General features: G+C 37.8%; 1 protein-coding gene across 1 annotated transcript in view; it reads right to left on the minus strand.

The window, feature by feature from the left end:
* GALNTL6 (polypeptide N-acetylgalactosaminyltransferase like 6) overlaps positions 1 to 15,391 on the minus strand; it is an 819,656-nt gene that overhangs the window by 476,995 nt on the left and 327,270 nt on the right. The window contains exon 4 of the mRNA XM_045552501.1: positions 2,132 to 2,270. Within this exon, the coding sequence (XP_045408457.1) occupies positions 2,132 to 2,270 (139 nt within the window). The remainder of the gene's footprint in view (positions 1 to 2,131; positions 2,271 to 15,391) is intronic.

The following is a 15,391-nucleotide window of genomic DNA, read 5'->3' on the forward strand; positions in this document are numbered from 1 at the left end:
TGTCAATATCAACACACTATGGTCAATCATATCCACAGCCCAGTTAAACTGATAATCATGAAATATATGGCAAATTGATGTTATAATTTCAAGGACCCCTTACACAATGCTACAGACTCTTGCGGTTAAATACACTCGCATTTTGAGAAGCACAGATGAAGTCAAAAGCACCAAACTTTAAACAGTGGAATCGTTGTAACACATTTTTGCTCTTGGTTTCCTGAAGTTGGGTCTTTGACAAGATCAGAGGTAACTTCATCAAACTTCTCTTCCAACATTTCTGGGAGTCTAAACACTGAACTAACAAAGATAAACCATTATTCCTGGAAGGCTCATATTTAATACTTTCTTGTTATCCATCTCAGACCCTCTGTTCAAGTTTTTGGTTTGTTGTTTTTTTTGTTGTTGTTGTTTTTGCTTTTTTTGGTGGCATTTTACTGCATTAGTATTTGTCCTTCACATATCCAGCCTCAGTAACTAAGCAAGAATATGGTCATGATTCTATTTTGGCCACATTTTTCTTCCTTAACACTTAGAATAATACTTTCTTCATACTGTAACTTCAATAACTCTAATAAAAGCATCAAACTAATTTTCTTTCCATCTTTACATTTCTTTTCCATTATAAGCTAGGAATATGTTGCTTTAGAAGGTGGTAGTTACAGTAAAAATGCCCTCTCTGAGAAGAACGGGGATATCCATCTTGTTTTGATGTCAGTGATTTTCTGCACTGTGTCCACCTGTAATGCTTTCCACCTGGTACCCAGGAAAAGATTGGCAGTGTGGGGTTGGGAGGAGGTGGATGCATGGAAGTTATTCATTGACCATATTTATTATGCCAACAATGCAATTTAACTCATCTTTGATGATGTGCAATTAGGTACTAAAATTTCTCATAAGTAGGAATGTTCTTGGTCAGTGGGAATCACTGTAGGTAACTTCAGGGAACCTGGGAGCAATTTGGCTGGCTAAAAGGCCTGGGCTAATATTTAAAGCATTAAGTTTAGGAAAAAAATTAATTTGTTCTTCACATTAATCCTCTGCTTAACCATATTGGGAAATGCAAATTCACATGAAACGTAAGGAGAAAATCAGTAACTATTTTATATTTTAAAATAATTTGATAAAGACACAATATGGCAACTGGAAAATAGTCTTCTAAACCATAATTTACTATTTTTTTTCCAAAGGATAAATTATCTTTGCACTAAGTTAAGAGTTTAATTTACATTACTGGTTTAATTTAGATTCCTGATACTTATTTTCGTTAGTTGCCCTGATTTTTTTCTCTGATTTTCTTTCTCTCACATGTTTCCAAAGGGAGATTGAGGTGGGTAGAGGGCAGCTGTGTTAGTACAGTTGTACAGACTTATCAAACATGCATGCCAGTACCACATCCCAAATTGGGATGGTCGTATTCCATGTTCTGGGCATCATTTCGGTGCTGTTTAGACTATCAGGAAAATCATAACAGATTAGAGCAAAAAGTCCAATAAGCCATGTTAGAGGCAGATGGGGTGGGTGAAGAGGAGATAGATTTTAGGTAACTATATAGAGTATTATTCTTGTTTCCATTTATGCTGTAATATTTAGCTATGATTCAATACAAACTGAACTCACTGTCAATTGACAAAGCACAAGCAGTTCATAAAGTGACAGGAAATTGAACCAACAACCGCTACCTTTGTATTACGGATACATTCACTTTAGGCATTCTTTATGGGAGATGAGACAACAATGACACCGAATGTGGCTGGCTGAGAACGAAGTCCCTGGAAGACAGTTCTGATAGCACCAGCAACCAGAGAAAAACGTTTGCTTCGTAATTTACACCATCAAAGGTAAAAACTATAAATATTCTCTTAAAATATTTCATTTTAGTAGAGATAATACAGTCAAAAAGTGTATGGAATTAAGTTTTAGAGAGTCAGTGGTTATGCTTTTGGAATTTTAAAGGTTGTTCCAATTTGGACCAAACATATTTAAGATGATGAACTATAAAAGTTTTTATCAAAATTACGAGGGCAAAAATTTCGGTTACATATCAAATAGTGATATACGTTAAAGATTAATAAAACAAAACAAAGAAACAGAAAACCCCACCCGGCACACCCGATGTGCTGGTACTCACTTCGCGTGGCGAATGTCCGGCAGGGAGCGCTCTAGAGCAATGTTGTTGCTGACGAAAATATTGAAACCGTTTTCCCTGTAAGCTGAGTCGTCGTGGTCCTCCCCAGCCAGCGGGTAGGGTTTCCCGTGCTCGCCCTTCCCTGGCAGGAGAACACAATGGGATTATCATCCGCATGGAAAGCATTGCGTTTTCTAGAACAGACATGAAGACTTGAATGTGTGCAGTTCTTTACTCTCCTATTGCGGTGCTCCACGGAGGAGCTAGTACTAAGGTTTTATTATTTTATTTTAATTACTTTATTTAGGAAAATAAAATATGCTTATTATAAAAAGCAAACAACAGAGAAGTAGAAAGTGCAATCGCACCTTCCAGAGAGAACCACTGCCAAGTTTTAAGTGTATGATGTTCACTTTATAAACTGATTGTTTTCCAGAATAATTGGATAGTCTTTCATTTGCTTCCAATAGTTGATATTATTTCATTGTATTCCAATTTACATCATTCCACTGCAGACATACTTTTAAATTATTTCTAACTTTCCCATAATAAACAATGTTGAAACGAACACCTTTGCTTATATTTTCCCAGTCATGTATTTTTGGAAGGGAACCATAAATTCCTAGAAATGGAATTTCCAGGATATCTTCAAAGTGAGTATGATAGTGTTCACACATCCTTAGATACATTGGATAATACTTCCAAATTCATTGGTAAAATATATATTCTTCAAATTTTATTAGCCTTTTCTTAATTACTAATGAAATTAATAATTTCTTATATGTTTATCATTTGTATTTCTTACATTGTGAAATGATTGTTCAAGGATTAAAAAACAATTTTAGAGCTTTTTATTTTGTAATAAAAGCTTTTTATAGTAAAACATTTTTATGAAAATGTTTATTAAACCTTTTTAATAATATATATTGCAAATATTTCCTAAGTTCACTGTATTAAATTTAATGAAATTTTTTTCATCCAGATGATTTTATTTTTCTTTCATAGTTTCTCCTTTATGTGTTACATTTAGAAAAAAATCCTTCCCTCTTCCAGTGTCATATTTAATATCCATTCATGAATTCAGAGTTTGACTAACATTTTATTTTCGTTTTATCTGTCTAAATTTTCAACCATCTGGAATTTATTTTGGTGTGAGAAGTGTGGTATTAATAAATGTCATTTTTGTATTTTTAGAAATGGTCAGGCAGTTGTAGGAACAACATTTATCAAGTAATTTTTCCTTCCCTTCTTTAAAGTATCACAGATAAGATTCTTGTACTTTTGCATGTGCATATTTAAACATTTCTGTGACATTCCACTCTTATGTCAATCCTTGTGCAGTGGAGCAATCATAGCTCACTGCAGCCTTAAACTCCTTAGCTCAAGCGATCCTCCCATCTCAGCTGCCCAAAAGCTGGGACTACAGGCATACTTGACCACCACCATGTCCACTAATGTTTTTATATCTTGGAGAGATGTCTCGATATGTTGCCCAGGCTGGTCTCGAACTCATGGCCTAAAGTGAGCCTTCTGCTTTGGCCTCCCAAAGTGCTGGGATTATAGCTGTGAGCCACAGTCCTTGGCCTCCCATAGTCTCTTTCTTCTGACTTATCCCTGACTTCTTTGATTGGCAATTTTAATTTTTATTGTCTGGGTTGGTAATACATTCTATTCTTACACCATTATTAATCTTTCATGCTTTGTGTATAGGTTTATTCTAAAAGACAAAAAGTAATACATGGTATTTACTTTGTTATTTATTGCAATGCATGTTAGTGTCATTTTCTTATTTTTTTGGTAAAGATTTTTTTACAACAGTCTAATTTTTCCCTTGTTATTTTTTCTTGCAATATTTGTTTTAAAAATCTCATGTCAGGCCAGGCGCGGTGGCTCACGCCTGTAATCCTAGCACTCTGGGAGGCCAAGGCGGGTGGATCGCTCAAGGTCAGGAGTTCCAGACCAGCCTGAGCGAGCCCCTGTCTCTACTAAAAATAGAAATAAATTATCCGGACAACTAAAAATATATATAGAAAAAATTAGCCGGGCTTGGTGGTGCATGCCTGTAGTCCCGGCTACTCGGGAGGCTGAGGCAGGAGGATTGCTTGAGCCCAGGAGTTTGAGGTTGCTGTGAGCTAGGCTGATGCCACGGCACTCACTCTAGCCTGAGCAACAAAGTGAGACTCTGTCTCAAAAAAAAAAAAAAAAATCTCATGTCATGAATGAAAAATTTTTGCCTCTTTCTATTGCTTCTCATTTTTGTTTCCTTCTGACAGTAGGTGTTTTGCTTGCTTTTGTGCAGGACACTTTTCTGTGTCTGGTGATCTTTGCTGTCTTTGTGGTCTATTGTCAGTCAACACCAGGCTGACTGGGAGCTCGGTGCTGTTGGGTGAGGATGAGGCTGGTCTACCAGCAGAGTTGGCTGTAAGGTGACAGTGATGAATGGAGAGACGGCCGTATAAAGCAGCAGTGGGATTGGAATGTTAACTATTTGACGTACAGATTTTCTTAGTCTGCCAATTTTAAGCTCCATATTTTGATCTCACCCTTTTCTATAACTGGCATTGACATGTCCAGACATCTTTAGATTTCTACTAGACAATCTTATTTCCTCCCACCTCTCCATGAGAATTTGGCTGTGTTTCCTCTCCCCTGATTTAACACTAACCATGCATCCATCTCCTCTCCATTTTTCACACATACATTGTTATCTATTGTATGCTCATTGCTTCCCTTCTTTTCTCCTTTTTTTGGTCTGGGTCTATAGTCTTTCAATACCTTATTAATATGTTATTGTGATTCCTAGAAGGAAAGCAGAAAATGTATATGTTCAATTAACTATTTTAATGGAAAGCTTAACTATTTCTGTTCCTGAAATCTTTGAGTTTAACATCCCCTGAGATGATAAAATATTGAAATTCCATGCATAAAATAATCCAGATTTTGTGTGAACATTATTAATCATCTTTTATGTACATATGCATAGAGAAAAATTTGTAAATTAATATACCTAATGTTCAAATGATTAATTCTAAATGATAAGATTTGTGTGTCTTTCATTGCTTATTTACGGTTTGTTTGCTTATTATGATCTTTTTTTATTCCTACAAAAGCCACAAATAAAATAAGTTGAGATATCCAAATCCAGTTGAAAGATTTTAGTTTTAATAAAGTAAAATTTAGGTTTTTATCTACATTTTGGCCAAATTCATTCTGGAAAGGGTGAGAAGATAGAATTAAAGAGAAGGGCATTAGAAAATAATAATGGTTTGCTGATATTAATAAGTTTTTTTATTTGTTTTTATTTCAGCATATTACAGGGCTGCAAATGTTTAAGTTACATATATTGCCTTTGCCCCACCCGAGTCGGAGCTTCAAGCATGTTCATCTCCCAGATGGTGCTCACCACACCCATTAGGTGTGTATATACCCACCCCCTCCTCCCCCTCCCACCTGCCTGATGTCCGATAAATGTTACTACTCTATGTGCATATACGTGTTCATCAGTTAAAAACCGATATGATGGTGAGTACATGTAGTGCTTGTTTTTCCATTCTTGTGACACTTCACTTAGTAGAATGGGCTCCAGTTCTATCCAGGATAATACAAGAGCTGCTAGATCACCATTGTTTTTTTGTGGCTGAGTAGAACTCCATGGTATAATTTGTCATTAAACTTTGCAAAGTATTTTGATATACACTTGTTTATTTACTCATTATGATACCTTTGTAAGTCAGGTATGTTGGCTCCTGTTTACAGGCCAGGAACTGAGGCTCAAAGACATTACAGTTTGTAGGGCAAGTCTGACATCAGCTTCCAGCACTCTGGCTGAAGATTGTGTGGCTGGGTCAGAACTCAGAAGCAAAGACTGCTGTGACTGATTATTGCCCTGTGTTAGCTGCACGGCACTGATGTGGGTAGGGATTGAAGTTGAAGGACAAATATCTAGAACACAGTTTTATACAAACTTCCCTACTAAGGAGCTGTGTTTTCAGGTGAGATCTTTCACATCTCTACCCCTCAATTTCCTTATTTACAAAGGCAAGATATGAGGCTACATAGTTCTATTCTAACATCAGTAACATTAGTAATGCCCTATAGTAACTCCTAAATATTTAATGGTTTTCCTAAATCGCCACACTCTGTCAGACATCTAATTCACATTTAAAAGATGAACTTGAAAACATTATCTGAAGCTCTAGTACTTTAAAATAGTAACTTTTTCAAAGCAATTATCAGTGATCTCAAAGGAAAGACTATATAACTTAGTCACAGAGCCAATTTATTAGGAGACGTGGGGATTCATTGTGGAGCTGAGCTCTCAGGTCGTTGCAGGCAGACCTGACTGCAAGGTGAGATTTAATGTACGCTTGTTGCCTGACTATTTAAAATAGGAAATACAGCTAAAGATAAAAAAGCAAAGATAAATTAGATTAAAGAATACTACGTTCTTCACACAACTAGCCACCAAAAAGTTTGCACTGTTGTTTTCTGTTATCAAAATATACACAGATAACGCAAATACATTTCTGTCTCCTACTGAGTTAAAGAAAACATTATTAGTAGGAACCAAACACAAACTAAAAGTTTCCTCATAAAAGTTACAGTTCATGGTGTTTCAATTAAAAGTGTCTACATTCCCTAGTCTCAGAGGAACTCATTAAAATTACTCTTTCCAGTTAAAGCAAACTGCTCCCAAAGCACAGATGAAAGAGGAAGTCTCTAGACCTACATGTAGTTGCAATTGTTTTCATTTCCAAAAAAAGCAGATAAAATAATTAAGGATAATCCATCATGAAAGGCCAAATGGAAACAAAAAAATTCTGGCAAAATAATCTGAATCCTAGGAAAAGCCCAATGTTTTCCAGAATGATTTAGACAAGCGAGGCAAGCTCCTGCTAGTAATATATTATCAGACGATGCTCTGCTAACTAATACATGAGTAATAACTGAGAAGTCTGGGGAAGAGAGTAAGTCTCTCTACAAATGCACCATATGCACCTGTGAGAGAGGGGATTCTTTCCTCTTCTAGGAGAGTTCCTGAGCCATATGCCATTCCCTGTGCTTTTAGTGTGCAGGGATTGGGGGAATCTGAGTTCATCTCAGTTCTGTTTCACTTAATGACTATGGTCAGCAACAAATAGGTTGGCTGTGTTTCGGTGGGTCTCTTGACAGTGAATGTTTGCCAGCATTGTGCCAGCCCATAGGAGCGCTGGGTTCTCAGATCACTCTAAACGACAGTCTGTTTTGAGCATGTCGAAAGAATAGGTTTCGGAGATGTCAGTCATTTCCTTAATTCCCACATGTGTTCTTTCCAAAACTATTGTTGTCATTAAGGAATAAAAAGTAATATGGGGAAGATGCCTTTTTTATAATGCCGCTTGGAAAGGTAAATTGTGATAATTACCAGACAATGTTAAATAGGAAAATAATAATTAAAACACTATGATATTTTCAAATGTGAAGAGGAAATGATCCTCAAAAGAGAATCTCATTAGAGAAGGTCACTTGGAGTGTAGACAGGAGAAAATTAAAGAATGGTAATGAGAAGTTGATCATAACACCACTGCATAATGAGGAAATAAGTATATCAAAAGGACACAGCAAAACTTAGAGGAAAAGTGTCTTAACTTTTCTTCAGTAACAAGTCTTATCCTTTCATCAGTTAATTCTGATTTTGCAATTTTAACTGGCGGTTGGAGGAAAAAGCATCAAAAACAATGAAACTGAGCACATATAGAAGCATTAAGTTTTTAGAGAGCGTGTTACACGTGGCAGTATTTTTCCACAAATATGATGATTTAAACATTTGTGAAGGACAACTATGGGGACACTCTAGGATACCTATAGCCTCTGCTTTCTAGAAGCTTTTAAACAAGTTACATGCAAAGCTATCCATCTATCCGGTGGTAAACAGAATAGAGGAAAGAAAAGAAAATGCAAACAGTAGTTGAAATTGGTATTTTAATTATTACTGACATAATCCCTGGACTTTTATAACTTGGTCAATTAATGATTGAATGACCAATAAATTCTATGTGAGCTCTATGTCCAGTTCAACTAATCCATGAGTTGCAATTTACCATCAAAAAGCATGGTCTCAAACAATTTTGTGACTAAAAGTTTTAATAAATCAATTAAAAATGTATTCATTCAACAGATATTTATTGCATACCTATTACGTGCCAGGAACTGTAGTAGGATTTGGAAAACATACGTGAAAACCTACATGGTTACAGCCCCATGGAGACTGCATTAACACTGGGGAAATGTAAGGAGAGGTGTTCAAGTGTTAAGAAGGTTCTAATTAAGTAATTCTTCCATCTTTTAAAAAACTTTAGGTCTTTTATCTTTTATTTGGGCAATTTACCACTTCTATCTTAGGAATCACACCAATTAGGTTACTGTTTCTTTGTTCGCTTTTAGCCAGAATGTCATTTTTTTCTTAAATTAAACGCAGGTCTATCAAGCGTCATTATCACAGGTACATTACGAAACAGCAGAATAATTTATACAATTCTGTTCTCCTTTCTAATTCAGTTGTGAGTTCATTTCTGTGACCTGAAAGCAAAATCCATATGCTCTTTTAAGATTGTACCAGGGAGCTCTACCCTGCCTTCAGAGTTCAAGAATGACAATCATTTCATCTATTTATAGTTCTTTATTCCCCAACCTTCCAGATAAACTTCTGAATCTCAGCATTCATTCCCACTATAAGGAGGGTCCACTTGTAGAGCGTGCCTTCACTCTGTCTCCCAGCACACACTTAGAGATCGTTTTAGGTTTATTTAAGAGCAGTTACCATCTACCTCTTCCAGGAGAAAGACTTAACAATCCAAGCACAAAGCGTAGAATAATTAGGTATTTAAGGTTTTGTAAGTACTTTTTTCTCTGTTACTATAATAGTTATTTCTTAGGTTAATATGACATCCTTATAATAGCTACATAATAATTTTGTTGTAAATTATAACATGTGATTCCATAGATATGGATACTGATAAATAAAACACCATCTATTCTGTAGATCTCTTGAGACAATGAGTCAGATATTTGCTTAGCAAAAGTGGTTTTAATTAAGGATTGGAAGAGAAGTTCTGAAGCCCGTGGGCCGTGGGCATGCACTCAGCATGGAGCCTGTTAGCGCAGGTTGGCAGCCCTGGTGCATAGATGCCGGACCAGGGAGAGCTCAGGCAGAGTTCTGGATCCTGGCAGCTTTTTATTCAAAGAGACAGATGGCAGGCATGCCAGCTCCATTCTGCACTTGGAGAATGTAAGCTCTTAATTAGAATAACTAAAAGAAAAAATGAAGCATTTTCCAAGTATCATCATTTTTTAAGAATGCTCTGGTGCAGGATGAATGAGAGCAAATGGCAACAGATTTTCACCTTGCAAGGCTTTGCTATTTTGCGGAGGGAAGAGACACCATTACCCACCATTTTGGAGTTTGTCTTCTGAGCATAGCTCTGGCACAGGGGCACTGTGGCCGCATGGGAGGGTCTTGGTGGGAGACTGAGTGTTTGGAGCTGTCCGCCTTGTGCCCTAGGAAGGTGTCTGAGGAGGGCGTGTCGCATGAGTCACTCTAATGTGCTGCCACAAAACCTAATGCCAAATCAGGCTGAGCATACCGCCTAAATATTTTTAAATTTTCCTTCTTTTGCCCTTTGTCCTGTCATTTTGCCAGTCCCAGTAACAAGTATTTTCCTACCTGAACCACTGTCACAGCTTCCTAAGTGGCCTTCTGGAACCAAATATTGTCCACTCTGCTCTCCTGACCACTACCATCCCTGCCTTTCTCCACCCCACGTGCTCCGTTCTGTTATCTTTTTAAAATACTGCCCTGGGTTCATCAAACCATTTATATAATTCCTTAACCCTTTAAAGACATTTCTCCAAAATCATTAAGACATAATCTGAGTTCTTTAACTTTCTCTGTAAGGCTTTTGAAGATCTGCTGTTAGGACTTCTTTTAATTCCTGGGAAGGCTCATTCCCTGGCTTGGTCTCTGAACGGATGCTTCCCTCTGCCCAGGACACTGAGCCTCCGTCCTCTGGCCCCGTCCCATTGACCGGCCTGACTCCTGCATTTTCTCCAGGTCTCTTGTCTTCACGCAGCCACCGTACGTGTCCTCTCTAGCAACATCCCACACGGTTAGGGACCCTGTTCACCATACGACCTGCGTAGCATGTGGCTGATGGTAAGTGCTGCATAGAACTTTTGAATAAATGGATGAATGAATTCATTTATAAAGGTGATGGAAGTCAAAAAACATATTATCAGCTTATTTTTATGAGTAAGTCTACATTTGCTTAGTTTTTAAAAAACTTTTTCTTTAGAATGGAAGACATGCTCAACTATTGTTGTTGATCATTTCAGGTAAACAGCTAGATTTCAGAGATTTACTGCATGTTTTCCCTGAGTTATGAACGAGCAAGAAAAATAAAACTAATTGGAATACTGTACACAATAATCTCAGAACAAGTACTGATTGAATGAAGATACAAAGTCCACAAAATGACACAATAGAAGGAAATACTATATTTGGATTTAGAAAGCCAAGGTTCCAATGCTTCTGACTCATACATAGCATGGCATTTAATCTGCGTGTCAGTTTTAGTTTCATTGTGTGTTCTCGGGTCTTGGTGTGTTCTTGGCCAGACACACCAAAGTAAGGCAAGCATGAAGTGAAATTTATTGATGGGCAGAAAGACAGGATGATAGGGCAAGAGCAAGATACAGGTTTACAGAGCAAGACACATACTCCACAGAGTATGCGGCAGGAAAGAGAGTTTGGTTATGGTCTGTGACTTGTTTTATAGTGCCTGGATTGGGACCTCCCTGTGGCTCAGATGCCACCATGGAACCAGTTTGATTGGACAGTTGAGAGTTGCACTACTATACCTGCAGGTTGTTCTAGGTCAATTTCTGGACTCTGTAGTACCTATGCTGCTTGGCCTGTGGGCTAGACAGTTCTCTGCATTCCTTTGCAGCTGGTGTGCTAAGTTCTGATAGGCAGATTTGTAGGGTGTTCTCTCTTCCCCCAGGTGTGGCAGTCACTTGGGAGAGGATTAGGGTGGGCCAGGACCCAGACAGGGGCCTGGAGCCCGGCCTTGTCCTTCTTCCCAGCTGGGGCAATTGCACCAAGACAACAACTAAGAGATTGGGAATCTCTCATTATCTACCTAACACATGTAGTTTTTATTCTTAGCAAGATAATTTTTGAGATGTTATTTTTAGAGACCGGGTCTCACTCTGTCTCCCGGGCTGGAGTGCAGTGGCACAATTGCAGCTCACGGCAGCCTTGATCTCCCAGACTCAAGATCAAGAGTAGCTGGGACTACAGACTTGTCACCACACCCCATTAATCTATTTTTTTGTAGAGACAGGGTTTCCCTGTGTTGCCCAGGCAGGTCCAGGGCTCAAGGGAACCTCCCACCTGGGCCTCCTAAAAGGCTGGGATTACAGGCAAGAGCCACTATGCCCAGCCTTGAGATGCTAATTTTTTAATCTGTCCTTTGTATTTTCCATGCAAGCACGCAGTCCCATCCAATGCCTTGCCTCGGGGATTTTGACAAAGGTAAGGGCAGTATCTGCTTGATGTCTTGTAACATTAAAGCTTCAGGACAGGGAAGCAAGTAAGCTTGATTTAGCACTAGGAGAGAGAAATGGGAGTGCCTATGATAACCGGGGAAGAAAAGGAACAGATTTCCACAGAGCCGGGTAGAGCTTGGCATGTCCAGTGTGTGCCAGGCAAATGACAGAGGCCCAGAGGATGTGAGGCGTAACTGGCTCTGCGAACAAATATCAGTGACCCCCATATATTTCTTTCTAATCCTCTCCCTTCACTAACTACTTGACCTTTTGAGTTGTTTCCCAGAAATGGTGGATTTTCTTCAAGGGAAAGGAGCTGAGATGCTGCAGGCCCCTGGACAGACCCTGATGCCACGACTCACTGTCCCCACTGTCCCTGCACCCTGCCCCAATGCAGGTAGCCCCTTGTGAGTTACACTGTGACCTGCCCCAAGGCATGTGGCCCCTCCTTTCGAAGCCCAAGGTCTCTGATAATTGGAGAGATGGATTTGAGGCAGCTTCTTATATATTAAAAATTCCTTCCTTCCTTGGCAATCCTCGTTGTCTCAATAATTGGATCTTTCTGCGATGAGCAACTAGACCTAAACCGAAAGCCCCGTGCAGTTTTGACAACTGAGGCAGGGTGACTTAGGGAGACTCCCTGAGGGAGCAGGGACTCCTCTCCTCACCAAATAGCCCTGTGATTTAGCGCAGCAGAGCACCTTCCCGCCTGTGGACTTCAGAGACTTAGAAGATCCTGTCAGTTTGAACCTAGGGCACAATTACCAGGAGTAGGGACAAAAGAACAGAGGGGCTTTCTAGAATTTATGCCTCTGCATGAGACATCAGACTTTTGCTAGATTCTCCATTACGCTGTCAGGGGAGAAAATATTAACTGTAACTGACTTTCCTGCCAACCTGGTGAGATGGGGATTAGGTGTCTATTTAATCTCTTTTAGACCAAAATATATATTTCATGCATATCAGAATCTGATCTAATATTGAAATCACGTATATTTTTTAATTTCATCAGCCATAAATTCAAAATATGAAAAACTTCTCTAAATTTCCTCACAGACATGGGGGGATTACTAGTATGTAGAAAGGAATTTTGCAGGGAGAAATCCCTTCAACAAATGTTGGGTAATATCATTAAGATCTCTATTTTCTGCCTCCTTGATGATTGCAGAAATAGGGTGGGGCAATTATAAAAGATTAATTTCACTGATACGAATTCTTAGCCTCTTTTCTCAATTTCTACCTCAATAATAGTTAGAAATAAAGAAAATTGCCTAGAATTCTTCTTTTAAAAGAAGAATCCCAGAGGATAAGTGAATAACATTTTTATAGCCAATTTAGCATTTCAAATTTCATCTTCAATCATATTTTTTATAAGGATTGATTTAGGCTGTGAAAGAACGAAGAGAAAGGGGCTGGTGAGAACTAAAATTACATTTTAGTTTAGAAATTAATTTATTGCAATTATCTACTGATCTAAAAATCAATATTTTCTCACATTTTAATCACTATAAATTATAAAAATGAAGTGCCGACATTCTCTTGAAGGTGATGAATGATCTGAAATACCGGAATAAAATGTGAAAAAGTAACATTCTTTCTGTGATAATTAACTTGGAAGCTGCAATCTAATTATTTACATGCAATGCTTTGCCACTATTTGTAATGCATTTCCATTAGAAACATGGCATTATATTCAGTCTGTTCAATTTTTAATTTTAATTACTATTTAGTATTAAATTGATCTGCCATATTATCCTGACCAAATGCATTTGCACATAGCAAATAGAATATGAGAGATATTACATAACATGAATATATTGCTTTGTGCTAGTCTTTCTTTTTGTTAAAATTGTTAATGTAGTATCCTTTTCAGAAAATGAGAGAATAATTAACAGTGTACATTTTCCAGGTACACTGTGAAGACAGTGATGGTCTTAAAAGACAGAGTAATATAAAAGTCAGTGTAATAATTACTATTTTATGATACTACATATTACTTATTTTCTTTAAAAAAGCACATTTTGCATAAAACATATTAGTGCCTAGAATTTTTTCTTGAACTATTCAGTTAAAGTACAAATTAATTAAAAATTCAAAGTAAAATCTTTACTACTATTATTGTATGGTTTTGATTTGTTCTAACATCCTTACCATTTTCTACAATGCACTTCCTCATAAGATGATCACAAATTCAGACAAATCCTATGTCTTTCCCAAGCATTTACAGAGAAGTGTGGAGAAATGGAACTACCATCCTTATTCTAAAGTCCTAACAGCATCCATTGCAGAGAGAAGCTGGATTACCTACTTACTGTCCGTGCTACTGTCTCTTTAACAGGGCCCTCATCAAACCAGACCCCAGCGAGGCGCAGTGGAGTAAGAAATGTAGAATAAAGTGAAACAAAACTCAGTCTGTCAAAGTAAGTGAAGGGACAAAATTTACTACCCAAGTGGTGCATTTAATTTCTTCCCTATCTTAGTAAATGGGCAAACCACATCCAGCTCCCACTGGCGCAACCACAGACATTAGGAGACACTTTTATTTCTCCTGTTTTTTTTTCTTTACAACCCCTGGCCCCCAAATAACCCATCATTCAATTGATTATGCCCCCAAATCTATGCTTTTGTATAGTTTCATTACCATCACCCTAATCCTTTTAGTTACTCCTTACTAGCATAATCCTACTAACTGTCCTTTTTGCGTTTATTTTGGACCCATTTTGACTCCTTCTCCCCACACAGCAATGAAATGGAAAACTAAAATATATAATTTGTATAATTTCTTATCTCTGCTTTAAGCCTCACTGTGTCTTTCTTAGAATTAAACCTTCATGTTTTACCACGTCCTACAAGGCTCTGCTTAGCCTGGTGCCTTTGTATTCCCAAATTCAACTCACACTAGTCTCTCCTTATCTCAGGGTGCTTTACCTCCACCAGCCTGCGTTCTATTTCTCAAACAGACACTGCTTCCTCCCTCCCACTCCCCAATTTATAACATATCAATGAACAGTTTTCCAAAGTGGTTGTGGCAATTTACTTGCCTCTAGCAGCGTGTGTGGGTAGTGCATAAATTGTTCCAGCTGTCAATCTTTTCTAGTCATGTGGGCAGGGGGTTAGTGGTACCATGTTCTGGTCTTACTTTGCATTGCCCTGATGACTGATGAAGTACAGCAATGTTTATATGCATATTGGGTATTTGAACACCTCCTAGCGAAGGCCTTGCTTAAATCTCTACAGCATTTTCTCTTAGATAATCCATCATTTTCATATTGATTTGTAGGAGTTCTTTATAAATACTGTGAATAAACCCTTTGTCAGTTACTATGCTGTATTTTCAGTCACTTAATGTATTTTGATGAACAGAAATTTTTAATTTTATTGCAGTCTAATTTATCAATATTTCTGTTTGCTTTCTGTGTCATTTTTAAAACCCAGTTTTACCACAATGACAATTTTAATTAAAGTTAAAAAGATACTGCATCAGTCAACTAAACCCACAATAATGCTACATAAAAATACCAATATGAGCTTCAGTTGTTTAACAACAATCTAATCTCGCTCAGGTGTCCTCAGGTTGGCTGTGGGTTAGCTGATTTAGCCTGGGCTCAGGTGAATTTGGTTATAAGTTACGGCTAGGTCGAGGGATGCTTAGAGTAGATTTTGAACTAGTAGGCTTGC

Source organism: Lemur catta, chromosome 5 (assembly GCF_020740605.2).
Source record: "Lemur catta isolate mLemCat1 chromosome 5, mLemCat1.pri, whole genome shotgun sequence".
NCBI classification, from domain to species: Eukaryota; Metazoa; Chordata; class Mammalia; order Primates; family Lemuridae; genus Lemur; species Lemur catta.